Below are 26,887 nucleotides of genomic sequence, written 5' to 3' on the forward strand. Positions count from 1 at the left end.
ACATCATAACACACCCAAACAGCATCCCTAACCTAACATTTCCTGCCTCATTTAATTAAAGAAGAAAAAAGAATTAAAGAAACCTGAGCCTCTTCTTAATGTATCCCCTCACAGTGTCACACCTTCAACATTTAACCTGAACCTCAGTGCTTATAGGTGCCCACTGCCCCCTGGTGTTCAAATGTGTCATAACCACTTCCAGGGACTGTGGGGGTCCCCAGTCTCTGGCACCCTTATTTAGGGGGTTAGCTGAAAAGTTTGGGAACCCCTGCTTTAGGTTAGCAAAGGTGAAAGTAAGCCCCTGATTGGTTTATTCTATAACATGTTAGTTACTGTATTATAATAGAAGCTTTATGTAAGTAGCGTTTCATTGTTGGTTGAATTTAAAAAAACAATATGGTCAAAATCAAAATGACTAAAAGTGTTTACCCTTGTTTAAAGAGTTTTTAAAAAATCTATTGGGTCACGAGGTGTTCCTTTAAAGGGATAATCCCTTATAAGAATCCTCTATTATTTCCTTATAGAATATTGTATAATGTGATTAACATAACAATAAAAAGAGAGGCTTGGTTTTTGTGGAGGGCCCCACTGAAGCATATAGACGACTCCAAGTAAACTTGAGAGAACGGATGATGTCTGCAGATGAGAATGAGTTATGAAGACGATGAAGGATTGCTTAAGAAGGCATGAAGTACACCAGTACGATCATCAAAATAGTTTTTTTACACAAGTAAACACATAATAAACACCATGATGATCAGCTGTGCCGGTTTGATGAGCAAATTAAAATCTAAGAAAGAGAAAGAAAAAACAACTAAATGGCTCAAACTTAACAGATCTGAAAAAGAACTGCTTGATGACTTTGTCAATATAAATGAACAATAACATGATAAAGGAAATAGCCACACTTTGCATGCAGAAATGCTAAACAGATGATGTAAGAATAAAACGAACAGGAAAAAGAAAATAGAAACAATGAAGTAAAATAGTCACAGAGACATTTCTATAAGAATGTATTTTAAAAGAATAAGAGCCAAAATAATTACAGGAATGTCACTAAGAGAAAAACCCAATCGTCTCAAATGTTGAAAGTTGTTTTCTCTGTCTTTCAATATTTGAAATTACAGCGTCACTTGTCTTGCCTAATTTAAATGGCTTCAGGCTCACAGTGTGCTCTATAATAAGGTTTAATATGGTGCTCTATAAAAGTGGTGTTGGGTCTGTCATGAGTTGCTGACCACAGAGTTTGACTGTCCAGACAAACACAGATTCATCTTGCCAAATGGAATCTGTTTAACAATCCATCCCAGAACATCTTCATGATGTTTTAGAGGCTCATAGTTTCTGTGTTGAGTCACAGCTCACATGCTAACTCAGACCAGCAGATTCTCCACATGGGGGATGGCTTAAGTTGATAAAGTCATCGCCTCTAAACCGAATGGGCGAGGGATCGATAGAAAGATATATAGACAGACAGACAGACAGACAGACAGACAGACAGACAGACAGACAGACAGACAGACAGACAGACAGATAGACAGATAGATAGATAGATAGATAGATAGATAGATGCCTTTGAATTGAACTGAATTGAAATGATAAACACAAGTCCATTTACTGATACACAGCCAAACTCTCAGAAATTGCACATTAAAAAATAAAAAAATTGTTTATACTACTACTACTACTACTACTACTACTACTAATAATAATAATAATAATAATAATAAATAAGATGACTTAAAATGAAATAAGCAAAAACCAGGCTGAAATATAAAAAACAGGTTAGGTTACGGGGAAAATATCAGTTTTCAGACTATAACTTATTTATTTTGGTTGACTTTGTTTAATTATAAATTCGTCCATTTATTAGCTCTAGAAAACACTGGGCTCGAACACTGAGTTCATTTGGCCTAACATGACACTTAATATTTGCATATCTGCAGTGCAGTTCCCTCATCCGCCTCTGGGGTGTGACAGCAAGTTCATCAACAGTTCTCTCTCACTTTTTTTAATGAAAGAGAAGAAGTTTCAGATTTTGGTGGGTGAGGGGCTGGCCTTTTTTTTGTTCCGCTGGAGAATCCTGCTTGAACGGAGAGCAGGAGGAGCACCCTGTGCACACCGGACTGTTCAGAAATCACAGCTCCGCGGAGACTCGGCCGAAATAAGGGCGCCGAGAGGGACCAAGACGGCCGCGCGAAGGAAGAGCCACCAGACGGCGTCTCCCTCCACCTCTCCCGTTAACTCGCTCCAGGGTCAGACAAGCAACGGACAAGCCATCCCCGTTTAGCCTGAACTCCTCTGCGGGTCTGGAGGGGGGGGTTCTGGCAGGGGCAGGGGGCGGGGGTACACCGAGAGAGGAGAAGAATACACGCCGAGAGGAGGGGGCTGGAAGTCTGAGACTCTTCCAGCCTGAAGGGGCCGGCGGTTCGGCCACAGCACCCTGGACTAGTTAGCTTGTACCCGCGCGGCTAAGTGAATGGGATGGAGCCGGGACCGTCTGGCGCTGGTGAGTGTATTTATTCATCTTAGGTGGTTTAACATGCTATCAATCCGGATACCAGAGTTATGTGGCCGCAGATAGATGTAGACTGCAGCTTTGCCTGGCCTCAGCGTCAGGAGGAGGCTTGGAGACAACCGCGTCTTGTTGCATGAAATGGAGGAGAGAGGGGGGGGGGCTCTCCTGCAGGATTCAAAACAAAAAAAACTGCAGAAACCCTGGCTATAACCAGATTTATAGCCACAGACATGCCTGTTAGAGTGCAGGACATTATCCTCAGCCATGCGCGGGGCAGGGAGGTCGTGGGAAATGTGGGTGAGGAGGGACGAGGTGAAGCCCGCCTTCAAACAGCAGCAGCAGCAGCAGCAGCAGCAGCAGCATCTGTCTGCAGCCCACACAGCTCAGCAGCCTCCTGCCAGGCTTCACATGTCGAGAGAGGCTTTATAACACCTTCACCTTACATGCACTGATGACAGGGATAGGCCTCACATCAGAGAGACGGATGCATTAATTATTTATTTATGCACAATTAAAAGAAGGCTGCACAATGTGTGTGTGTGTGTGTGTGTGTGTGTGTAAATGACAGTTTGAGAAGAGCTAAACTGAATCAAGACTTTTACGTATGCGCAGTGTTTTGCATGTGCATGTGCTCTGCAAGCTTCTCTATCAGATTTACAGCTACTGCCTTATCAGAGCCAGTGAGGCTCTCTGTTTGTGAGGTGTGGAGACAGCCAATTAAAAAACAAACAGTCTAGTGTTTCAGGTCTGAAGTCCACTTTTTAAAAACACTCTTGAACCCTGGCATTTATATTCGATTAATGTTAAATCCTTCCAGGAGGGATTATAAAGCAATAACTGGATCCTCCTTTAGATATCTTCAGGTGCACATCAGGTCACCCAGAATTGATTAATTTGGTCATTTTGAAGACACTGGACGTTGAACTCAGTCTCCTAGGCATGTGTTTTATTTTTTAGGATGGGTGCCGACCTCTCCGGGGGGGCGGAGGGGGCTCATCTCAAAGTCTGCTTTTGTGTTTGAAGTGTGATTATTCAATGTGCTGTTTTCCACGAGCGAGCTGATTGCCATGTTTAGCTCGTGGTCAACAGCCAATTATTCAGACGGCCAACTAGTTTGGCCAAAACAAATGCTGCATAATTAGTTTTCTCCTTCTCATTTCTGTTTGATCTGTTGTGATCTCTTGATGAGGGGAAGGGGTCGCCTATTAGACATCCATTACTGGGTCCTTCTTTTAAAGACTCATTTCCTTGTCCTGCCTGTTTCCTAACACAGAGTGTCCTTGCTTTAAAGACATAGCCAAGGCAATTAATAACCCAAAAGTGGATACAGAAAAATATACATGTCCCCCTGGATATGACTTAAAAGCAGCCGTTCCCCACGTGACTCGGGCTTATGTTTGTTACATCATTAAAACGACAGTAAACGTCTTCATGTTGGGATGCGGCACCAACGCTCTGCTTTAAGTCTCACCGCCCGGGAAAGACTGCTATTGTCTTGGGATATGTGAGAACGCTGGCTCCGCTTCTCACCATCTGCCTTTACTGGCACGAGGGCGAGGTGTGTGTGTGTGTGTGTGTGTGTGTGTGTGTGTGTCACACATTGTGTGAGTGTGCGACGATCACTCGAGTGCACTCTAGACACATATTTCACACACGCAGGCAGGCATGCTTTCTAACACATAAAGTAAGGGCGGTCGACACACGTCTGGTGTCTGTGTTTATGTTGTTGGAGGCCTGTGTGATTTTAAACACACACACACACACACACACACACACACACACACACACACACGATTACAGGAGCGTCTTTCTCCCGTTTTATGTCTCGATCTGACTCGTCCTGTGAGTTTGGTGAACACGTGTGGTTTGTTTTACTCGAGGATTTAAAGCAGGACTTCCACACTTTGGCCCGATGTGGGAACGTGCTCAGTGTCGGACCCGAAAGGCCAAGGTCTCTTCAGAATGACCACAGCGGCACCCTGCCTCCTCCCACCTCCTCGAGCTGCCCCACACACACACACACACACACACACACACTGGTCCCCTGATATCCATGACAATGCTGTGTTGCTGTGGTGTTTCCATGGTGAGGCTGGGAATGTAGAGGGGGCCCCCTGTGTTTGTGTGTATGAGTGAGCTGTAGCAGGAACGCTCCCTTCGTCGTACACCCTGTATGTGTGTGTGTGTGTGTGTGTGTGTGTGATAGTGTGTGTGTGTGTGAGCAGGGCAGCTGGGGTCTTTGTTGTGGTTGAGGAGGGCTGGTCTCTGGGGACCCAGAGGTTAAGGCACTGGGCCCCTCTCAGGCAGGAGTCACAGCTAGCCTCACACAGAGCACCCGGTCTAGGACCTCCCCCTTATCACACCTCCTGACCGGCTCAGACTTGTTTTGAAGACGTGATGCCAGTATGGAAATGGAAAGCCGTTTATCAGCACTGTAAGCTGTGCTCTGTGGGTTACTGATGGAGCCTTAAGATTGACCTCTGAAGTCTGCGTTGGACAGTCATTTTATTTCAAAAGTGCAAAATATGATTTATTAGGAATATCAATTATGTACTTGTCATCCAACCTTTGACTCAGTTGGTTTGTAAAATGTTAAAGAATCGGTGACAATTCTCTGGATGTAAAAAGAAAGAAAATGCGGGTCACTTCTGATACAGGTGTAGTTCTGTGTCTTCTTGCTCGTTCGTCTTGACTGGTTTTGAGATGATCTTTGTGTTTGAGAATTTAAACTTTACAAGAGACGAGGTCAGAGTCCCTCCTAAACAAGCTCACACCCCACCACCACGGAAACAAACAGATGAGCTCTTCTGCCAAGTTAAAAATCATCTTCCCTGAATCAGCAGAAGAGGCGCTGCAGGGAACTGTTTTGGGCCCCAGGCCAGTAGGGGGGCCCCCCAACGACTGACAAACTTTCAACCAAATCAGTGCCTCAAAAATGTGCAAATTTTGCAACGACAGTAGGAAACCTCCCTAATGGGGCCCCATCTGACAGCACTGACTCTCAATGCCCTGCTCAGTGTTATAATAATGGATGCTGGTTGGAGGGGCCCCCCGATGAACGTTTGCCTCGGGCCCCAACAGACCCTAGAAGCGCCCCTGATCTGCACATGCCACATTATTCGCAGCTGGACAGATGTTTGACACCGATGTTCAACTGATGCATCGGTGCGAGAGGGGGGAAAAACAATGGATGTAAAAACCGAGATTCCTCTCTTCTAAGATTTAAAATCGATGAATAACTTAGAAAAATCGATTTACAAAAAAGAACAACTATATTCTCTTTATTAAAAAAAAAAACCCAAGTTGATTGAGCAGCAATAAATTCAGCCAGTCTCTCAGATGACCAGAGGAGATCCTGAAGTTTGTTCAGTGATTGGCTTTGAATCCAGAATCGTTTTGAATCAAACTTCAATCAACTGAATCAAATATTCAGACACCCAAAGCTTCCCAGCCCTCATCGGGGCCTCCCAACATAACAGCATCATCTAAATCCTAAAGCCCTCTGTAGCATATTCAGAGTGATTGTTTTTGTATCAGAACTCAACTTACACCTGGAGGACGCGGGGGAAATGTGATCCTGACTTCATGGATCTGATCTAAAACTGAGATTTATAAATGTATTTTCTACCTCCTCAAATAATATTTCTAATGTTGTCTCCCCCCCCCCCACCTACACCCATCTTCCTCTGATCTCATCTGCTGCGACCTCCTCCTCTTCGTTGTGCTTCGTCTGTCACCCTCCGTCTCTCCTCTTATTTAACACGCCTGTTTCCCCCTCTCTTCCTGTCCCTGCCACCTATCCTGTCTGTCTTGCCTCTGTCCTCCTCTTCCTCCTCTGTTAATGCCCCTCTTCTTGCCCTCCTGGCCCTGTGCTCTGCCGCTCATACCCGCTTCCTTTTCCCTCCTCTGCACTTGACCATTCATTCCTTCCTTATCTCTCGTGTGCTTGCCTTGCTTATTCACTTCCTGTACTTGTTCTTTTCATATCCTTCCTTTTTTATTTTGTGTTCATTCCCTTTTCTGACCTACCTTCCTCCTGTCACCTGTCCTCGTCTCCCTCGCCCCCCTCTTCTCTACAGTGCCCATGGGGGTCTTCCCCCCGCCCCTGCAGCAGGTGTTCCATGCCCCCCGCCGGCCGGGCATGGGCACCGTGGGCAAGCCCATCAAGCTGCTGGCCAACTACTTCGAGGTGGAGATCCCAAAGATGGACGTCTATCACTATGAGGTGGACATCAAGCCCGACAAGTGCCCACGGAGAGTTAACAGGTAACGGGACGTTCTGCTTTAGTGGTAATAATCTGATGATATCAGCACACTATGTTTGGTAACACAACAACAACATTGAAAGTCCGAGGTCGTCCTGCACCTATTCAACTTTTTCAGCCTTGTTCTGAGACCTGGGCACACAAGGAGGACTGCTTTGACACCAGTGTTCATTTCCAAACCCGAACCCCTCCCTGTCACGATGAGACTGGGGATCATTCAAGGTCCCCATATTCTGCTTTTCATTTGCTCTTCACTTTGTTTTCCAGGTGTCTTGTGCGTGAAGAGGCACATCTATGTGCACGAATTCAAAGTCCGCAGAAACGCCTCTTCTCCTACGTCCTCGCGTTAGCAGTAGCTTGCATGTAACGCTGGGTGTAGCGCCCTCTGCTGGCACAATGACGACGCATGACGTAGCACTTCCACACGCTTGACTTAAACTCCGAAAAGGTCAGAAAGCTCGAGCGGCACTCGGAGGATGACGATCAACTCCAAACACAATACATGTTGGCTCGTGGCCTCTATCAGGGTCGTGAGTCTAATTAGCTTTTAAAGTTGATCTTCAGACTGAAAGTGCTGCTGGAGCCGTTTGACCTCTTCAAGCCTTTCACTCTGTAGCTCGGCTAGCCGGTGAAGTTGTGAAGCCAGAAATCCCACTTTCCTTTTTATAACCTCGGAACAGCACAGAGCCGAATAGTGAGATGATCAGGATTCCCGATCCAGCTGTTTGAGACAGACCAGGATCAGATCAGGGTGTTTGTAGTCCTCTGCAGCCAACACCGGGCAACTTCTTGTTTTCAACAACTGAAATATCCAAGCACACTGCTGTACACTGTCTACATTACACAGACATATTAGCAACCTCTCCATAGCTTCACACTGTCCTGACAGTGTCCTCTTCTTTAAAACTTTGAATCTGAAATATCGGACTTGTGAGTTTGTAATTTAAAATTACAGAGTTTTAAAACATGTCTCTGTCTCTGTCTCTCTCTCTCTCTCTGTCTCTGTCTCTCTCTCTCTCTCTCTCTCTCTCTCTCTCTCTCTCTCTCTCTCTCTCTCTCTCTCTCTCTCTCTCTCTCTCTCTCTCTCTCTCTCTCTCTCTCTCTCTCTCTCTCACACACACACACACATATTGAGATATGAGTTTTGGTCCATATCGTCCTGTTGATAACTTCAGTTGTTTTGTGTCTTCAGTGGATACTTTTTATAACAAGATGTACATTTAAGGAAGTCAAACATGATGCTCCTTTGACCACGGCAGTGCTGCTTCCATCGTTGTAACTCAACAAGTCGACTTTTAAACATGACTTCTGCGTTTCGTGTCGGTTTGGAGCCGAGCTGAAGGAGAACCCTCCCTGGTCGGCTCTCTTTCGCTTTTAAAGGCGTCACGTTTGCAGCATGCGGCTCTGCTGAGGAGGAAGACTAACTACGAGATTGGAGGCGTGATAGAAGAGAGAGATACTTGTTCATGACTTGATTGAATTCATTTTCAGAAACATGACAGCACTCTGCTTCGTACAGTGTTCAAGGTAACGTCCTCGTCGAGACTGACTTCTTCATCCGAGACTGAAGAGCAACAGGAAGGCAACAACAGAATCAGATCACAGGAAGCCTTTTCTTCCTGCAGCCGTCAGCCGCCTGAGCAGATGGCCGAGTCAAAAGTGAATCTTAACTCAGCTCACCCTTTCACCTTGGCAGGTGTTTGTGCTGCAGAGGGAAAGAGGTTGTTAGTGTGGAAACTTAAATGAAGTTAGTGGACTGAGGGATGACGTAATATCGGACACACAGGACAGATGAATGGCTGTCTTCATTGATGTGAACCAGATCATCAACATCAATCACAACCTTCTGTTGTGGTAGGATGTGCTGCCCGTCTGCCTTGTTGACTTCTGTCACGGCTCTGCAGAGACAGACAGACAGACAGACACAGAGAGAGAGGAGAGAGAGAGGTGCCTGCGAGGTGAAACAGCAACACGCCACACAGTACACGTGTTTGGACAAAGACAATTTATCCGCCAGCAAAAAAGTCATTTGTTCTCCTGCGCTTCAATTCCACACTGGTGTCACACTCGTGTCTCTGAGGTGGACCGTGGACGACGACAACATGTGATTGGATGTGGACTTTTACAGTTCAGTATGGAGTCGCGTGTCAGGTGAAGGGGACGGGTTAGAAACAGGAAGGTCATAATTATGGAGGCTGAAGTGCCTTTGAGCTAGGAAAATGTTTTTTTAATTTCAGGAGAACAAACAGCCAGATGTTCGCAGCCAATCGCAGTGAGCCGTTATTTTTGATACATGAAGTCAGCCTTGTGCAGCTTTAATGAATTAACTGTTCTTTGAAATGACATGTTCTTCATCAAGCTCATTACTTTCCTCCAAATCAATCAGTGTCGTTTATTTCCGTCTATTAAAACTGACTTATGGCGAGCGTCCTCGTTCAGCGTCCTTTGTTCTAATTGTCGAACGTCTCAGCAGGAAGACAGCGTTTTGTCTTTAAGCTTTTGTTGTCGTCGATGATGTGGGCATCGACACATCAACGCTCCGTCAGGCTTCCCGCCGCTCGTCTTAACGAGGATGTGTTTTCTCAGATAAAGTTTAAAGTTCTCCTGTGAGATGTTCACGTGTGGGTGAGCGCCTCGCACGCTCGGAGAGCCTCGCCAACGTTCAGCCTCGCTTAGCGCTCCAGCTTCGTGACAAAGGGTCCAAGAAGGCATGCAAAGGTCGAGGCCTTTGACCTCCTCTTTTCAGAGCAGCTCCTCATCCCCCCACACGTATGTGAGGGCCAAAGCACCGTGGCCCCCCGCTCACACCCTCAATCTTTTTGTCCTTGCTGCCCCCCCATGACCATGAAATATCAGCCCCAGCAGCTGTATCCTGCTTAATCAATATTATCTCACCCTGCGAGCAGCCCCCCCCCCTCGGTCACAATGGAGCGCTCTGATCAAGCGATGGATTTAATTGGGCCTTTCTTCTGTTTGTGGTGCATGCTCAATTCAACCGTGTGTGTGTGTGTGTGTGTGTGTGTGTGTGTGTGTGTGTGTGTGTGTGTGTGTGTGTGTGTGTCTTCTTACAGGGAGGTGGTTGAATACATGGTTCAGCACTTCAAGCCTCAGCTCTTCGGCGACAGGAAGCCAGTGTACGACGGCAAGAAGAACATCTACACGGTGCTAGCACTTCCTATAGGGAGCGAGAAGGTAGATGTTAACGGAGGTTTTCTTCCACTGTTACCACAATGACATCATCACGAAGTGCAGACGTAATCTATTGTTTTCTTTAGACTTAGACTGAACTTTATTGATCCTTTTGGGATGACTCCCTCAAGGAAATTTAGGAATTATTAATTAATTAATTAATTATTATATTACACATTTCTGTCCCAGCGCTCTTAAAACCCAAACGCACTCATGTTTATGACAAAGAGTTCTGGTTTCCTGTCATCAGTACTCGCTGTAGCAGGTTAGCTCAGTTAGCATCAGTACTTGAGTCTGAGGCTCTGTTCAAGTCTCCTTTGGGTGCCTGACAACCTCACAGTGAAGACGAGCCCGCTGGTCGTCACAGATAATAAATAATGATCAATAGAGTGTGTGGTTTATTTTAGAGGTGACAAACCTTCTGAATGTCAGCAACTTCAAATGTGTTTTAGTCTTTTCTCAGTGACAGCTGAATATGGACGAAAAACGGGGCGTTTGATGATCTTAACCCAGCTTGAGGAATAGTTTTCTTATTAATTATTGAGCAAGCAACTTCTCAGTTTAATGAAGAAAGGATGGTCAGTAAATGAGTGGTTACATTTTGACTTGCAGCCGTAAAGTCACGTCTTCCAACAAAGTTAGTCAAATAATCATTTCCCATTCTAAAATTGTGAATTCTTAATTTTGAGTTTTGGTTTTTTAGTTTAAAAATCCAAATGTTTGTTAGTCGTCTTTAAACGTAGGAGGAGAGCAGACTGTCACAGAGTGTGTGTCTTTATATTCAAAGACTTGAGGACGTTTGGTCGTTACGGCCGCCTGAATAATTCTTAGATCATATAAATGTGGATAGTTTGCTGTTTTCTTTGTTATTTGGGGACTTGGGACATTATTTTACAATAACAATTCTGTCTGTATGTTTGTAGAAAGTTAAATCACAAAAAGAAAGTTACTTGCTACTACCCAGTGAGTGACTTTGACCTGCAGCTTTGTTCTTTACCTCTCCTTGTCTCCTCGTCTCCTCAGGTGGATTTTGAGGTAACTATCCCAGGTGAGGGTAAGGACCGAATCTTCAAGGTGTCCATCCGTTGGCTGGCCAAAGTGTCATGGCGCCTGCTGCAGGAGACTCTGGTCAGCGGTCGGCTGCAGGTCCCCCTCGACTCGGTTCAAGCCCTGGATGTGGCCATGCGCCACCTGGCCTCTATGAGGTAGAGCAAGGGGAAGGTTTCTCTTTGTTACACAAGCACAGACTCACGCTGGCTTCCCTCGTCCCCCAAAGACTTATATGATCGTCTGTCTTGGGTTTGTTAAGTCAACTTTTCTGTCGAGTTCTTTCTTTGTTGACTTAAAAGCCGAGCAGCCTCGGAAGGTGAGCCGGGACGTTGCATTCACTTGCATCAGACCACGATAGCTCCGGGGGTCAGAGCCACCAAACAAAAGATGCTTGTTAGCTGAGACCTGTGTGAAATTGTCCACGAAACAAGGCTGAGGAGAGGGAATAACAACTGGCTCCAGGAGCTGACCTGAAAATGGAATCAAAAACAAAGTCTGAAATCTTCAGAAAAAGTCTCTTCAGTGATAACGTGTCCCACATTTAGCCTCATTCAAAATAAATGGTTTCTAGAAGGTTCAGCACCTTTTTCCTGAGTATGAATGTTGGTGGTACAGAATCAACATATCAGTTAAAGAATCAACTCATGCTGAATCCTCCAACAGGAGACTTTACTAGCTTTACTGGACATGAAGTCACGCTGAGCTCATGCTTTGAATTCAGTCGAGTCATTTTCTCCTCCGACCAATCAGGTACACTCCTGTGGGCCGCTCGTTTTTCTCTCCACCTGAAGGATACTACCACCCGCTGGGTGGGGGGAGGGAAGTCTGGTTCGGCTTCCACCAGTCTGTGCGCCCTGCCATGTGGAAGATGATGCTTAACATTGATGGTGAGTCACCATAGACGTGCTCTCATGAGCCTTTCTAGTCAGTCAGTGATCTCATTGGTTTTTTTCCTGACACGGTATGAGCAGACTGAAACAAGGGGACAGAAAGTGTGAGAAAGGAGTTGAACTTGGGAGCAGAAGGGTTGTGAATAAGTGACCACATCATATGTAGTAATGAGATCATAAATATAAGGAGCTGCTCTCCTTTCCTGTCGCCTTCTGTCACTTGGATTTTGGATCCCACACTTTGCCTTAACATTTGAATAACTAGGCTCCTCAAAGTTGAGGAAGTACTTTGCACATACTGCTAGGTTGCTCCTCTCTGACTTGTCTTATTGCTGCTCTCTGTCTCCCTCTAGTGTCTGCCACGGCCTTCTACAAAGCCCAGCCTGTTATTGAGTTCATGTGTGAGGTTCTGGATATCCGCAATATTGACGAGCAGCCCAAGACTCTCACTGACTCGCAAAGAGTCCGCTTCACCAAGGAGATTAAAGGTGACCTCACATTCAGTGTCTCTGTCCTCTTTGCTTTGTCATTTGGGTGTTTTTTTTTTTTTGGGGGGTTATTTCATGAGAAGAAGTGTAACTGTGTCCGTCCGTCTCTGTGCATGCCCGTTGCTGCCACCAGGCCTGAAGGTGGAGGTGACCCACTGCGGTCAAATGAAGAGGAAGTATCGCGTATGCAATGTCACCAGACGGCCTGCCAGCCACCAGACGTGAGTACCCAGACAGCTTTACACAACATCATATCACATTCATTTAGGAACTGACTCAATCATGATCGACTCCAATTACCCTTAAACATGCAACACAGTGTGACGTGGAGGTTATCTTGTTTCAACGGTATTGTTCCTGAAACTTCAGAGCCACATGATGAAGTATAAAACATCCTCTTCGCCGCACATCCCCGTTTGAGTTTCTAAAACATGTAAAGAGCCCTGAAGACAAGACTGCACCGAGGTTCAAACATCCATCCATCCATCCATCCATTTTCTACCGCTTATCCGGGGCCGGGTCGCGGGGGCAGCAGTCTAAGCAGAGACACCCAGACTTCCCTCACCCCAGACACCTCCTCCAGCTCTTCCGGTGGGACCCCAAGGCGTTCCCAAGCCAGCCGAGAGACATAGTCTCTCCAGCGTGTCCTGGGTCTACCCCGAGGCCTCCTCCGGATCCCTTCAAACAATGAGGTTTAAATAATGAAGGAATCAAAGAGATGCTCACAGTAATTACATGTAACATAGATTAGAATGAGAACGGGCCAAAAATCAAATTTACAGCACCCCACAGACGTGAAGTTTTTTCAGTGGATTCTTACTTGGGGCGGCTGTTGCTTGGGTGGTCGTTGTAATTTTTCAAATGGAAGGTCTTCCTCTTCCTCTTCACAAAACGTACATTTGAAACTTGCCATGTTTTTTTTTGGTCTCAGTGATTTTTTTTAGAAAACCCTTCTTTTTTTTCTACTTGATGGTTTAAATGCCTTTCTAAGAAGTCTGATAAGTCTCGTTTAGAGGCTGCACCACTGAAGATCTGAAAAGCCATGACAGCTGAATCCATGTCACCCATAAAAACACCTGTTTGTTTGTCTTTTCTCCCAGGTTTCCTCTCCAGCTTGAAAGTGGTCAGACAGTAGAATGTACAGTGGCTCAGTACTTCAAGCAGAAGTACAACCTGCAGCTAAAATACCCACACCTACCATGTTTACAGGTGGGGCAGGAGCAGAAGCACACTTACCTGCCCCTTGAGGTGAGCTTCTTCACTGTCACACAGTTTATTTTGAATGCTGCAGCGTACACATTGACTTGTCTGAGAGTCACCCAGTGCATGCTAACAACCCCGTTTCTCTCTGGTTTTAGGTTTGTAACATTGTAGCAGGCCAACGATGCATCAAGAAGCTGACAGATAATCAGACCTCCACTATGATCAAAGCCACAGCCCGGTCTGCACCCGACAGGCAGGAGGAGATCAGCAGGCTGGTGAGTTGTAGAAACAGCCGGGTGGATGGTGCACAAACAGCCGATGGGAATGTTTTGTCTCTGATTTATATGAAATATGATGCATGTCATTCACTTTCCACAGATGAAGAACGCCAACTTCAACCTGGACCCGTACATTCAGGAGTTTGGGATCAAGGTGAAAGACGACATGGCCGAGGTGACGGGCAGGGTGCTTCCAGCTCCGATCCTGCAGTACGGAGGACGGGTAATGAATCTATAACTGAAAAAAAAAAAAATAATTTATTTACATTTTTTTTTTTTTTTTTTTTTATGGGAGTGCTGACAATCCAAACAGAAATCCTTTTGTTGCATTTTCTCACACAAAGCAGTGCACATATTCCACTGAGAAGCTGACCTGATTTGCTTTAAATGAAAACCTCCTCCGGTCCTCTCCTCCACAGAACCGCGCCATAGCTACCCCCAACCAGGGAGTGTGGGACATGAGGGGGAAGCAGTTTTATAACGGCATTGAGATCAAAGTGTGGGCGATTGCATGCTTTGCCCCCCAGAAACAGTGCAGGGAGGAGGTGCTCAAGTAAGTACTGATGAGTCGTCTTTTTTTATGGTAAATGAAATCTTTACCCTTTAAAGTCTCAAGCAGTTTTGCATCGCAGAGTGCCAAGCCCGTCTTTCCACTTGTAATTTAACATCTCTGAATCATTTCCTGATGTCAGGGCATCTTATCTGATCTACTCTGGTTTCTTTTTAGAAACTTCACAGACCAGCTGCGCAAGATCTCAAAGGATGCTGGGATGCCAATTCAGGGCCAGCCATGTTTCTGCAAATACGCCCAGGGAGCGGACAGCGTGGAGCCCATGTTCAGACACCTGAAGAACACCTACTCTGGACTGCAGCTCATCATCGTCATCCTGCCTGGGAAAACCCCCGTCTATGGTAGCTTATGTTTTGTTTTTTTGTCCTCGTTGTCGTCTTTATACATTTTCTTTGGAGCGGACTACAAGAAGCATGTGTCTTCTAAAATGTCCAAACTGTCTTCTGCAGCTGAGGTGAAGCGTGTGGGCGACACCCTCCTGGGCATGGCCACGCAGTGTGTGCAGGTGAAGAACGTGGTGAAGACGTCCCCTCAGACCCTCTCCAACCTCTGCCTCAAGATCAACGTGAAGCTGGGAGGCATCAACAACATCCTGGTGCCTCATCAGCGGTTAGATACAAGTTTTATAACGCCCTCCTTTTGAAGTCAATTTCATATAGTTGAATGAGAAACAATCTATTCACCCGTCTCAGCATTTCAGCCTGTGACTCTAATGCAAGCCCTCGTCAGAGAGCAGCAGTGCCTTTCAGAGCAGTTTTAATTTGCATGTCCTCTCTCAGGTCAGCAGTGTTTCAGCAGCCAGTTATCTTCCTGGGAGCAGACGTCACGCACCCCCCTGCTGGAGACGGGAAGAAGCCCTCCATTACTGCTGTAAGTCTCCGAAAAGACACCTTCATTAGACCAGTGATTCTTAAAGTGGGGTCAGCGGAATAATTTACAAAAGATTGAAAAAAAGTTGAACATTGAAAAAGCACATCTACAAACTGGGATCTCTTGCACAAATAAAATAAGCCCCCCCCACTTCCCGCCCACTTTAGTTTTGCCAACAGATCAACTCGGATATGATCGTGCCATGTCTGTCACTTCATAGTCACAACAAAAAAAGAAAAAAACACCTAGTATAAATGTATCCTAATTCTGTTGTTGAAAAGTACATGATATTAACATAATGCTTATCAATGTTACAATACTGAGGGGGTCCTGAGAGAAATGTGTCACTTGAGTGGGGTCCACGCTCCTGCATTAGACCACATGAGCGGACCTTGAACACCAGGTGTGCAGGTTGAACCCGTGTGTGGGGGCGGAGGGACAGCAGAGGGCTTTTGGCTCCTCGAAGGGTAATTCTTGTTATCGCTCCGATCATGATACTACATAATAACTTGATTACAAAAAAACAAAGTCCAGCGCAATAGACTTTAACAAGAAAGTCAACTTCGGCAGAACAATAAAACAATAGTTTTAGTCTGTAAAGATTAAAGGTTGTCATAGAAACAGGGATTTTGTAAAGGTGCGTGACCCAGAAATATAGAGCCATGCTGAGTCGATTTATGTTTCTGTATGACTTTACAACTGCTACCAAGAAACAGACGAGAGGAAAAAAGTCAGACAATTTCTTGAGATATCTCAGTGTGAGAGGAAAGTGTTCTTTACTTCAATCATTCCCGGGTTTTTTTTTTCCAGCCTTGAAAGTAGCGGCCCATTATGAGTGATACTGTGAATGTTTCCAGTGACACGTTGCATTGATATGAAGGCAACAAATGTCATCATAGCGTTGAAGGTGTCAGGGGCAGATTGTCCTGACATTTTCTAAAAATGCAGAAGTGCATATGTGAAAACAGCTGTTAATGTTCACACAGCTCACAGAATGGGACGGCGTCAGGATTTTATTTTAATTTTTTCTCCCGGTGCTGAGAGGGGGAGCTTGGATAATATGTTTGGGTTCTATTTGACAGAATTATGATGGGGCTCTAGCGCCCCCTAGCCCCGGTGCAGAGCCGTGCTTGATCCTCCTGACTGTAAGGCAGGTTTGGTCCTCCCCTGCTGCCAGTGTTAGACATCAGAAAGCACCAAATACTGCAGCTCTGTGTCAGCATGGATGCACAGATGGCTAAACCTGGATCAAGACTTTATCAGGGGAATAGTTGCCTTTTACAAGTAAGACTGTTTGCCAACGCAGCCATCCCAACTATCAGCCCTCTTTTTCCAAGTCTGTTCAAAGCCATACAAATGTTTCTGTCATCTATTTATGAGTTGTTTAATAAATATATATATATATATATATATATATATATAAAGCAAAAACTACACACCAAATGAAGTTAGCAAAGCCATGCAAATAGTCCAGATACTGAGTTGGCAGGGACACTCCTTTTTATAAGCAAATCAGCAAACAGCAGGGACATGTGAGCGATGCAAATGACCCGCAGATGTCGTTGAAAAGACGTTTGTGTAGGTTCTCAGTCATCCAGGTCATGGTGAATTTGAAGCTTGATCCAAAGGCAGCTGGACTCGGTTGAAGGCGTTGAAGACGTTTCGCCTCTCCTCCTCCTCCTCCGAAAGGCTTCTTCACTTCTGAACTGAAAGTCACAGATAAGCACAAGCACATGTTTGTAGTTGCCTGGTAACAGGGGCAACAAGTCATGGTGAGCTTTAGTAACTTGAGTCTGTCATAAAAGTCAGCATGTGTAAGTTATTAATTTCTCTGTCATAAAAGCACCACCAAGATGGGAGCAGTTCAAATATTTGTGTGACAGATGAACTGAATTAAATTGCATTCATAATTCATTTAGATATTTATTTTAGGATGATTGACGAATCTCTGGTATTTTTAGAACACTTACTAAATCTTTTGGCTGTAACAGTAATAACTCAATTATGATTATCTTCTGTTACATTAAATAAATACGAATGTCACATGCACTCTACATTTCATTAAAGAACGTGTGCACACGACTGTCGGATTCAGCTCACAATGAAAAAGCTGATAAAAAGGAGGAACAAAATGGATAGTGACAGAGGAGTCAGTTGGGGATAAAGGGAAACAAATGGCTCATCACTGACTCACGTTCATGCAGGAAATGACGTCAGCCCCTCGTACGCCCTTGACCTCAGCTCGCCCGTGGTTGGCTGTGTTGTTGCCTAGCGATTATGACAAACCCTTAAGTCACACACAGGGAGGATGGGAGAGGAGAGCGGGTCTGCCTCAGATCCTCCAAGCTGAAGATAAAAACTGGGGTAAAATGAGGACTGTGGTGCAGTGTGAGGATTTGAGGAAAGAAAAAATAAATTGAGTTTCCTGCACTTCCCGTAGGCAGCCTGTAGGGGGCGCTAATGTGCAAATAAACACAAGGGGAACATTAAGAGATAACAGTGAACGAATGACGAGACTACAGACAGTTTTAAGTATTTCTTCTTCCATAGTATAACTATTAGTAATGAAGGCAAAATGTTCTCTGATTCCTTCTCAAACAAACAATCCCTCGCCCCAACAATCAAGACACTTTACAAAAAGTAGGTAGAGGACCATACTCTTTGTCTGTTAACATTACAAAAGAGCAGGTAAACAGACCATACTTATTGCTATATCACAAGGACCCAGCTTAATCCATCATAGCGTGCCAAGAAAAAACTTCCCTTTAGCGGGCAGAAATCTTCAACAGACCCGGGCTCATGGGAGATGGGATAAGATGCAGAAAGAAGGACAGGATACTTTCTCTACTCCATTGTTTTTCTGTTTTGCATTTGATGGATGCATGTCCCGAAAAGTGCTTTGAAAGACCAAATGGCTCACTCCTCTCTATTCCAGGTGGTAGGCAGTATGGACGCTCATCCCAGCAGATACTGTGCCACAGTGCGAGTCCAGAGACCCCGACAGGAGATCATTGAAGATCTGTCTTACATGGTGCGTGAACTGCTCATTCAGTTCTACAAATCGACCCGTTTCAAGCCCACCAGGATCATCTTCTACAGGGATGGAGTTCCTGAGGGACAGCTGCCGCAGGTAAGTTCACCTCATGAGAAACTGATGAAAATATTTTTATATGCTAAACTCTAAAGGCTTTTCCACATTTTGTAACATGTACTATGTACTGTATATGACCTAGATTGGATAATGATACTTGCTCATATGTAGATTCTCCACTACGAGCTCCTGGCCATCAGAGACGCCTGCATCAAGTTGGAGAAGGACTATCAGCCAGGCATCACCTACATTGTGGTGCAGAAACGCCACCACACACGCCTCTTCTGCGCTGATAAGTCTGAAAGGGTAAATATGCTATCCCTGAACCTTTTTTTGGTTGAATTTTCAAGTAATGTCTACGTTTGGAAAATTCTCATCTTTTTTTCTCTTGGCAGATTGGGAAGAGTGGGAATATTCCTGCAGGGACAACAGTGGACACCAGCATCACTCATCCCTTTGAGTTTGACTTCTACCTGTGCAGCCATGCAGGCATACAGGCAAGCCAGAAAGAAACGCATTGTTTAATGCTCCTCTTCAATGTTGTGACATTTTCAAACCATTGAATATTTTCTACGCACAGTAATTTGGCCGTTGCTTTTTAGTTTGTTTTAAATGACTCTAATGTCGTTGTCTCCAGGGCACCAGTCGGCCGTCTCATTACTACGTCTTATGGGACGACAATCGTTTCACGGCTGACGAGTTGCAGATTCTCACCTACCAGTTGTGCCACACTTACGTGCGTTGCACCCGCTCAGTCTCCATCCCTGCGCCAGCCTACTATGCTCGACTTGTGGCCTTCCGTGCCCGCTACCATCTGGTGGACAAAGAACACGACAGGTGAGTGCGCTTGTGAAAGGTCGTGCATGTTTGGCTTTTACAACCAACAGTAAATGATCTTATTTTATTATCTGCTTTAACTTATTTATCTTTGTTCGCTGTCTTCTTTCTGCAGTGGAGAGGGCAGCCATGTGTCTGGTCAGAGTAACGGTCGGGACCCCCAGGCGCTCGCCAAAGCTGTCCAAATTCACCACGACACCCTGAGGACCATGTACTTCGCCTGAGCTCTACCAACCATCACCACCATCGATCCCTCCCACCTCATTTTCTACCTGTGTGGGGCAAACGGCCCACCGCCACCACCTCATCCCCATCCCTTATTCCCAATGACTGCCTAGCACACATCCTCCACAGGCCTGTCAGTCATTAACCCAAATCCAAGAAATGTAAGACCCTTCACCTGTACAACACAGGCAGACTCTACAGCCTCATGCACTCAAAGGTTATGATATTATTTCATTGTTGTTTGATTGTTTTTACTTCACCAGGAGTATTGCTCTTTTTATGTTGATTTTTTTAAAACTTGGGTATTATTATGTAATTGTATTGTACGCTACCGTCACACTCCTGCGTTTGTAAGTATGCAATACGGATGGGAGGAAAAGGCGACAAAAAGGAAAAAAAAAAAAACACGGAAAACTTTTGTAACTGCCACCACGATGCTGCCTCTTCACCCATCCGCATGTCGGATGCCAGTGTTCACAGCCCCTGAGTATGGGGATCCTCCAGAGGGGTGGTACTGTGCACGCACACTTACATGTATCATTTTGACGCTGTCATGAACTACATTCATGTTTTTAATGTTTTTGAATAATGTTATTTTTTTAAACAGCCTTGAGGAGTCTGAGGTATGGTACATTAGCACTTAGTGTTAGCATGTAGGTGCTACCAGTCCTGCACATAGGAGCCTGTTAGTACATTCTGGTCTTTATATTAGCAGAGACAGACAGAGCAGGTGTAGCATATCATAGACACAGGAGAGAAGTCCTGCCGCACTCTCTGTGCTGGTTGGCCAGTCCCTTAGAGATTTAACCTATAGAGGGAAGCTTAGCGTAACAATAGAGGGACCATTTGCATAGAGTGTATCAAATCTACTTGCACCCCATGCACCTAAACCAGCATTATTAACCAGCCAAAAGTGATGCCAACCAATGGAAAAGGGGCACTTAAACAGATCAGTTTTTATTTCTGTAAGCGTCGCTCTTTGAGGATCTTCGAGGCACTTTTTTGACATTTACTTATTTTTTTCCTTTACTCTGAAATAGCGAGACTTGTCTGTCATGAGATTAGATACAGCTTATTTTGATGTTTACACACCCACATGTTCAAGAACAAAGAGGTTATTAAGGCAATAGGGAAGGCCAACACCCTTGTCAATTTAGATGCAGGCAAATTTTAAGTCTGTGACCACTTAAATGCTGCAAAGCTGAATTCAGTTTCAGCAAGCATTGATCCTGCTTTGATCTTTCTGCATATTACAACATGTGTAGGTTTAGATGACTCCACGTCGTGCCCTCTAAACTTCCACCCACGCACTTCTTTGCTAACCTACCTATACACACTTTTTCCTCATTCTTACACTAAGCGCTTTCTCTTCAGGCATTTACAAGTCATTGCCTGGAAAGCAGGAGCACACACATCTCTGCCCCCTCAGTCTCTTTCTAAGCATGTAGAGACCTCTTCCAATGCACTTGGCCCCTTGATTTCAACCCCAAGCCAAACACTCTTAACCCTCTTCCCCTTCACCTTCTATCCTTGCGGTCGATTCTGACTTTTCTCATCACCAACCTACAGCATCTCGTGCCCCAATCCCCTAGCTTGTGTTAGCCAATCCCCGTTGGTGCTCTGTGTGCATGGGCGGCACAGATAGGGGGTTGCGACATTGGCCAGGTCGGGCCACTGTTACTACTACTTTAAATGCCCTGCCTTTACATTGAGTCACTTTCTGGATTTATGAAAAATAATGCATGTAATATTTTTTTTTTTAAATGACTGGATATTCTGAGCCACCTTATTTTGGTTTTCTTAGAGGTAGGAGCCTCACGCTCACCACTGCCTGTTGTTTTGCCTCAGTTGTGTAACGGTTATAAAAACTGCTCTTTTTCGTTGTCATAATTATTATTATTATTATGAATATTGTGACTGGTGTCAGAGTGTATCCTCAAGAGGGCACTGTGGAGACTGTCTCACAAATTCCACCTCAGTTGCCCTTAAAGCGTCTGAAATCTTGTCTGATGGTCAGAGCCCCTTTGAGCTAAAAGGGATTGAAAGATAAGAGATCAGAGAAGTTATGTTTATTAACTTGCATAATCAATATGCCTTTGTACACCGTTTTACTGATCCTTCATTGTGTCCAAGGTGATTTGTATATATAAATATATAATATTAACCTGTTATGTATTTTGGCTCACCAATTGCCGGGCCTTTCACAGTTGGGGTTGGTGTTTTATCCCTCATTCTGTGCTTATAAAAAAGGAAGAAAAAAAAAATTCAGTCTGGGTGGAGGCATATCTCAGCACCACTGAAACCACATGCAGTTCTTCATTCACTGAAGCCACAAAGCACCTTGCAAAATGGGGAGACGACACGTTAGTCACCCTGAAAAATGCATCATGTGGACACTGGAGAGTCCACTCCTCTCCACACAGCCTCACTGTCTGACTAAGCAATATTGAAGCCACTGATCAAGAACAGTCCTTGTCATAGCACTTCCCAATAGATTTGAATGAAAGGACATCGAAGCGTATTATTTTGGCTCTGTACGTGATAGTATGGGAACTCTGTTGGGGGTGGGTTATTTTTTAAAGAAAAATAAAATTGTTTTTTATTAAGCCTGTTGTTTCAGTTACTGACTTTATGTTAAGTATTGCATTTTTTTGGTTGAATTTTAGGTTAGTGCAAGTTTGACTTTAGTTCAGCAACATGTCGAACTTTACAAAGGGAGATATTAAGGCCAAAATCAATAATTAATATATCCTGATGGGTGATAAAGAATTCACATTAATTTATTCACGCGAATGTAGACGTAGAGTTACCTTGATTAAAGGGGCGGTGTTTATATGTGACGTCAGTTGATACAGAGCCCACCTCTTCCTGTCGGTGTCAGAAAGGCAACTTCACCATATTTAGCTGGCTCGCTTGAAGCCCCGCACAGTCGATCTGTCAACCGGACTGTAAGAACTTGACACTTTATCTGCTGACTTTGGTCTGTGTTGACAGCATTTTTTTTCCCCCGCACCGTGATACAAACCGCGGAAGACGACGTCCGCTGGAGTATGGTTGCTAAGGAAACGGGGGCCGTGTCAGCGTCACTTTTTAACGTCGTCTGTCAGAATTCCGAATATCTAACAGTCGAGCTAGCCGTCTAGCTACTTATTTTAGCAACCCGTAAGGCTCGCTGTACTGACAATACAGATCCATGTGGTGTAATTTAACCTCCATGTATCTTTAAGTGTTCATTTGGACTTGCTGACTGCACTGCTATGATATCCTGACAGCTCCTGTCCTCCGTCCCTGCCACTTTCCGAAGCCTGGCCAGCGAGCTAACTAGGGCTAGCTGCCTCTAGCTCTCTCCGTGGCAGTCAAATCCGATTGGATACGTTGACAGTGTGAAAGCGGCGGTGTAGCGGGGGTCACCGAGGACTTCTGACCGGTGAAACGACCGTAACCAAAAAGGACCCCTCCTTTTGACAGCCTGCGAGGCCAAGAGAGGAGACTTAGGGGCGGCTCGGACGCGGCGCACTTTGCCGAAGGAGACAACGGATTGAACGGAGGAAGAGTCCCGGAGGTTCGACGACTGTGATCCGGGTTGAACCGGGCAGGGACCTCATGAATGGAAATCGGAACTACAGGTATATAATATTTGTCCTGTCTCTTTTTTTATGAACTTGTTGAAGGCTGCAATGTTGCCGATGTTAGATGCGTTTATGATCATTGCATTAGAAACACCGGTTTGTTTTCAAGCTGTGCCTGGCAGCTTCAGGTGTAAATCTGTAAGCACAGAGTCTTTCATCTTGATCAGCCAATGTCAGCTTCCTGAAAATAAACGGTACAGCTGAAACGGTTGGAAACATATACCCCATTAATAAACTTCTATGCATCTGTTGTAATCATCGCCCCATGACGTGCATTCACGTGCTGTCTTAATAATCGGAAAGATTATTTTCCGAGTGGGGGAAATTTCACTCTAAGCTCCCAACGATCCCCAAGTCAACACACAAAAATCCGACATTTCTTGGGCAGTTGAAAATCTTGGTTCTCGGCTTTCAGACTTTACAGATTTTAACGTCGCAGACGCATGGAAGACAACGCAAATGTTTGACATCCAAAAGCTTTTAATGTTAGTTTTATAGTTTGTTATTGGGTTCAGTTGTATTTTAGAATAGTCTTTTAAGGCCCGGTATGTTGTCCAATCACTGTTGTTCACATTGCACACTTAGATTGTGAGCACAGTGAAGTCAAAAGGATTCCCAGGCTTGACACCCCTCAGTATCCGAGCAGTACCCGAATGCAGCAGGGAACCTGGGAGTCTGACAGTGTCATACTTTTATTTTTTAGCCTGAAATTCACTGAACAACAATCCTCTTTGTGTAATTTTCAATTTTATTTATTTGAACGTGAGCGTTCATGCTTTTGTAATCTTGTAGTAATTCCTCACATTAAGGCTTCAGTTCTGTCTTATTCACTGTAAACTCATGAGCATCAGGTGTGGGCTCATTAAACAGGTGCTGGGGGTTAAGCCTGGTATTCCCCGGCATTATCAGACTCCCACTCTCTGAAGTAAGTTCATGGTCAACTGTGTCAACAAATGGGTAAACTCGCTATGTACTCAAGGCCTCAGGTCTTGGTCACCCACAGACCCTGACAAATCTATCAGTAACCTTTTTCCAGAGCTCAAACAGTGGGATACTTTTACACGTTTGCTTGTGCATAAAATGTGAGGTAATGGCTGTTTTCTAATTCTTAATCAAGGTAGTTGACATTTCTCTTTGGAATATTGACAGGTTAATTTTTTTTTTGTTAAAAGCTACAAATTAAAGTGTTACCTACAGCAGATGAAGTGCTATAAATTGCCATGATGACCAGTTAGCTGTCCCCCCCCCCGCCCCCTTTGTGGTCATTGTGGCAGTTTTTGACAGTCCAGATGTCCCTGCTTTGTTTCAGCTGTAACAGAAGCTTTCCATTTAATGCTACAGTATGCTGAAAGCCAGGTACTACTAATCTGCCCATGACACACGATACAGGTTGTAGGATCTTAACCCAACTCCCTCTGCTCGAGAGGCGAGCCCTCTCTGCTTCCTACCAGCTCATTAACAACCCTGCTCTTACCATCATGGACCTCATGTGGGAACACAAGGTGTTTCCCTAGAAATCACTCACACTACAACAGTTATGTGTCACTGTTGTGGCAGATGTGAACATGATTTCACCTCCTACAGTAGTTTAGTTTAGGGATCATTTTGTTGACTTCTTTTAAGAACCTTTAATTGTCTCACCTGCCTTAACAATCACATATCAGTAATCACAACATGCCAACCACTGAGTCCAGTCCATGTTAAAGGATTTAAAGGGTGCCATGACAATCTCTAGGTCAGTGGTCCGGAGATGCTTTTGTGATCCATGCTGGTTTCAGTAGAATCCTTGACATTTGCAGTAATTTATTTCTTTGATTTCTTGCTGCGACTCACAAGGAAAGATCAATACTACTCTTTTAATATTTGGCTTCAGCCAACAGCGGGTTCGTGATATAAAGACTTCACACGCGGTTAACCCGAGGATGTTATTTGGACTGAAGGATTCATCCAATGAAACATCATTGATGCACATCAATATGTTAGTATAATTCAGTATGTTTCCATTCTGTTCTGATAGTCAAATATCATTCAAGGCCCATGAATTAAATATACATTTTAGTGACACAGTCTTCATGATATCAGACACTTTGGCACCAAACAATCAATTTCATTTTGATGTCAAATACAGACAGCTCGAGGCGTAGTCGATTGGTTCCAAAACTGTCTACAAGCACAGCAGACTTTTCCACAATTAAACATCTTTTATTATTAAATTGGTATTTTTTTTTTTGTTGCTTTTATTGGCTTTCAAATAAGGTGGTTTATTATTATTTTTTGGTTGTAATTAACAGTAATTTCCGGGAGCCTGCCGGTTATCGGCCGAACTCATAGTGAGACAAAGTTTTAATAATGAATCAACGTTGAAACTGATAGGCTGTTTCTGTTCGTTTTAGGCTCGCTATCCCACACTTTTCAGGTCCACGCGCTGAGCCAAGTGTGGATGGGTTACCTCTCGCCATCCATTTTACAAGAGCCCGTCGTTTTTTGTATCACTATGGAAAACCCCTTTTTTGGTGGTGTCAACAATTGTACAAATAAACAGTTTGCATATAAAGACATGTTGCTTACTGGAAGACAAGGAAGTGTCACAGGGGTCTCCCCACTCCCACCTGCCTGTCACACTTCGGTTCACTTGGCGAGCAGGTGGGATTTGAGTCAGCTGGAGATGACTCATTTATTTATACTCAAGGTTTCCCTTCACAACACCTAAAAGTCACTGAGGGTGTTTTTGAGAACATCAGCACGTTACCTTACTTTCTTTCGTTTGTCATGTTGATGGCGTATTCTCTTGGCCGCCTTTCTCCCCCACGTCCCCACACCCTTGTCTCACACTCCTGTATTTCCCGCTCCTTTTTCAATTCACAAACAGTCACCACCACTCCCCCTTTCCCTCCCCTGGTTACGGCTTCTGTTTCCCTCAGTGGGAATCTCTGCCTCTCCTGTCACTCTCCTCGTTGGCTGCTTTTCTGTGGATTTTTTTTTTTTTGTCTGCAGACAGTGGGGTCGACTTTGAGGGAGGGCTTAGTACTTGATTTGCAGTCTCTGCCTATAATACTCAGTTCATTCAAGCAGCTCTCTGACAATAGACAACCCCCATCACCACCCCTGCCACCCATACGTCTAACCCAGGGCATATTGTTGTGGGTTTCTATGGAGAATGCCGTTTGCCGTTGGTCCTCAGGCGCGTTGTATTCCACAGAGATTTACCCGGGTCTTATTTTAAACGTGGAAGAATTCAAAACACTAATTACCCCTCGATGAATTCTTTCACCAGTTAGGCTTGTTTTATCAGATCATTTTAGATAAGAGCTTTCTAATGTCGGTAATAAATATGTCAAACAAAAGAGTTTCCAGGGAGCTCTAGTAGAAGGAGCATCATTTCAACTGTTCTGGTTATTATGTGCTGTATGTTTTCATATTTTTATTTAGGTATTTATTGTTGAAAATGCTTCTGTTTTCAGACTTTCATGGGAAGGTAAAGTAACGTGTTACATCCTTTGCCATCCTCATTTCAAATTATCTTGAAAAAAATAAACTGCATGTTGAAGTGCAAAAAAAACCCAGCTTTCTTCTAGTGTCTGCTTGAAGCTGGCTCTGAGAGCCCTGGAAACACCACAGCCAAAAAACCCCTGTCTTTACAGCCTGCTGCAAAACATGGGCACAAACTGTCCAACAAGTCAAGTAGAAGTCATCCAAGTTTGTCATCAGGCTTAAACCCGCCTCAGCTGCAGCTCTCAGCCTGTCGTTAGGTTGACTGAAACAGTATTTCCAGCATGGCGGCTG

The 26,887-nt window shown here is 44.6% G+C and overlaps 2 protein-coding genes and 1 long non-coding RNA gene across 6 annotated transcripts in view; 2 read left to right on the plus strand and 1 right to left on the minus strand.

Moving 5' to 3' along the window:
* Positions 1-1,983: 1,983 nt before the first annotated feature.
* Positions 1,984-22,081, plus strand: ago1 (argonaute RISC component 1). The gene is made up of 19 exons (XM_079344843.1): positions 1,984-2,509; positions 6,598-6,784; positions 9,855-9,975; positions 10,996-11,177; positions 11,773-11,909; positions 12,266-12,400; positions 12,534-12,621; positions 13,501-13,648; positions 13,759-13,878; positions 13,982-14,104; positions 14,301-14,434; positions 14,609-14,793; positions 14,902-15,061; positions 15,232-15,322; positions 18,258-18,452; positions 18,585-18,719; positions 18,809-18,910; positions 19,051-19,250; positions 19,366-22,081. The coding sequence occupies exons 1-19, from the start codon at positions 2,485-2,487 to the stop codon at positions 19,472-19,474; spliced, it is 2,577 nt and encodes an 858-aa protein (XP_079200969.1). The 5' UTR covers positions 1,984-2,484; the 3' UTR covers positions 19,475-22,081.
* On the minus strand, positions 16,723-22,376 carry LOC306824658. 3 transcript variants are annotated; one of them, XR_013779168.1, is made up of 4 exons: positions 22,286-22,376; positions 19,128-19,227; positions 17,517-17,668; positions 16,723-17,028 (listed from the first exon to the last, which is right to left on the minus strand). It is a non-coding gene; the product is annotated as an uncharacterized lncRNA (long non-coding RNA). The 3 variants fall into 3 exon arrangements; XR_013779169.1 differs by having other exon boundaries at positions 16,724-17,028; positions 19,150-19,227; XR_013779170.1 differs by having other exon boundaries at positions 16,724-17,028; positions 19,132-19,227.
* A 601-nt stretch (positions 22,377-22,977) lies between these two features.
* Positions 22,978-26,887, plus strand: part of ago3a (argonaute RISC catalytic component 3a) — a 31,829-nt gene continuing 27,919 nt past the window's right edge. For both annotated transcript variants that reach the window (XM_079344841.1, XM_079344842.1), the window contains exon 1: positions 22,978-23,101. In XM_079344841.1, the coding sequence (XP_079200967.1) occupies positions 23,083-23,101 (19 nt within the window). In that variant the 5' untranslated portion in view covers positions 22,978-23,082. The remainder of the gene's footprint in view (positions 23,102-26,887) is intronic.

This window comes from Symphodus melops (assembly GCF_947650265.1).
Source record: "Symphodus melops genome assembly, chromosome: 5".
Classification (NCBI taxonomy): Eukaryota; Metazoa; Chordata; class Actinopteri; order Labriformes; family Labridae; genus Symphodus; species Symphodus melops.

Excerpts from the sequence above, each read along its gene's own strand:
- ago1 (XM_079344843.1), top strand. The coding sequence starts at position 2,485 with ATGGAGCCGGGACCGTCTGGCGCTG. Across the intron at positions 6,785-9,854 it reads TGCCCACGGAGAGTTAACAG|GGAGGTGGTTGAATACATGG; the intron begins GTAACGGGACGT and ends GTCTTCTTACAG. Across the intron at positions 18,720-18,808 it reads GCGCTGATAAGTCTGAAAGG|ATTGGGAAGAGTGGGAATAT; the intron begins GTAAATATGCTA and ends TTCTCTTGGCAG.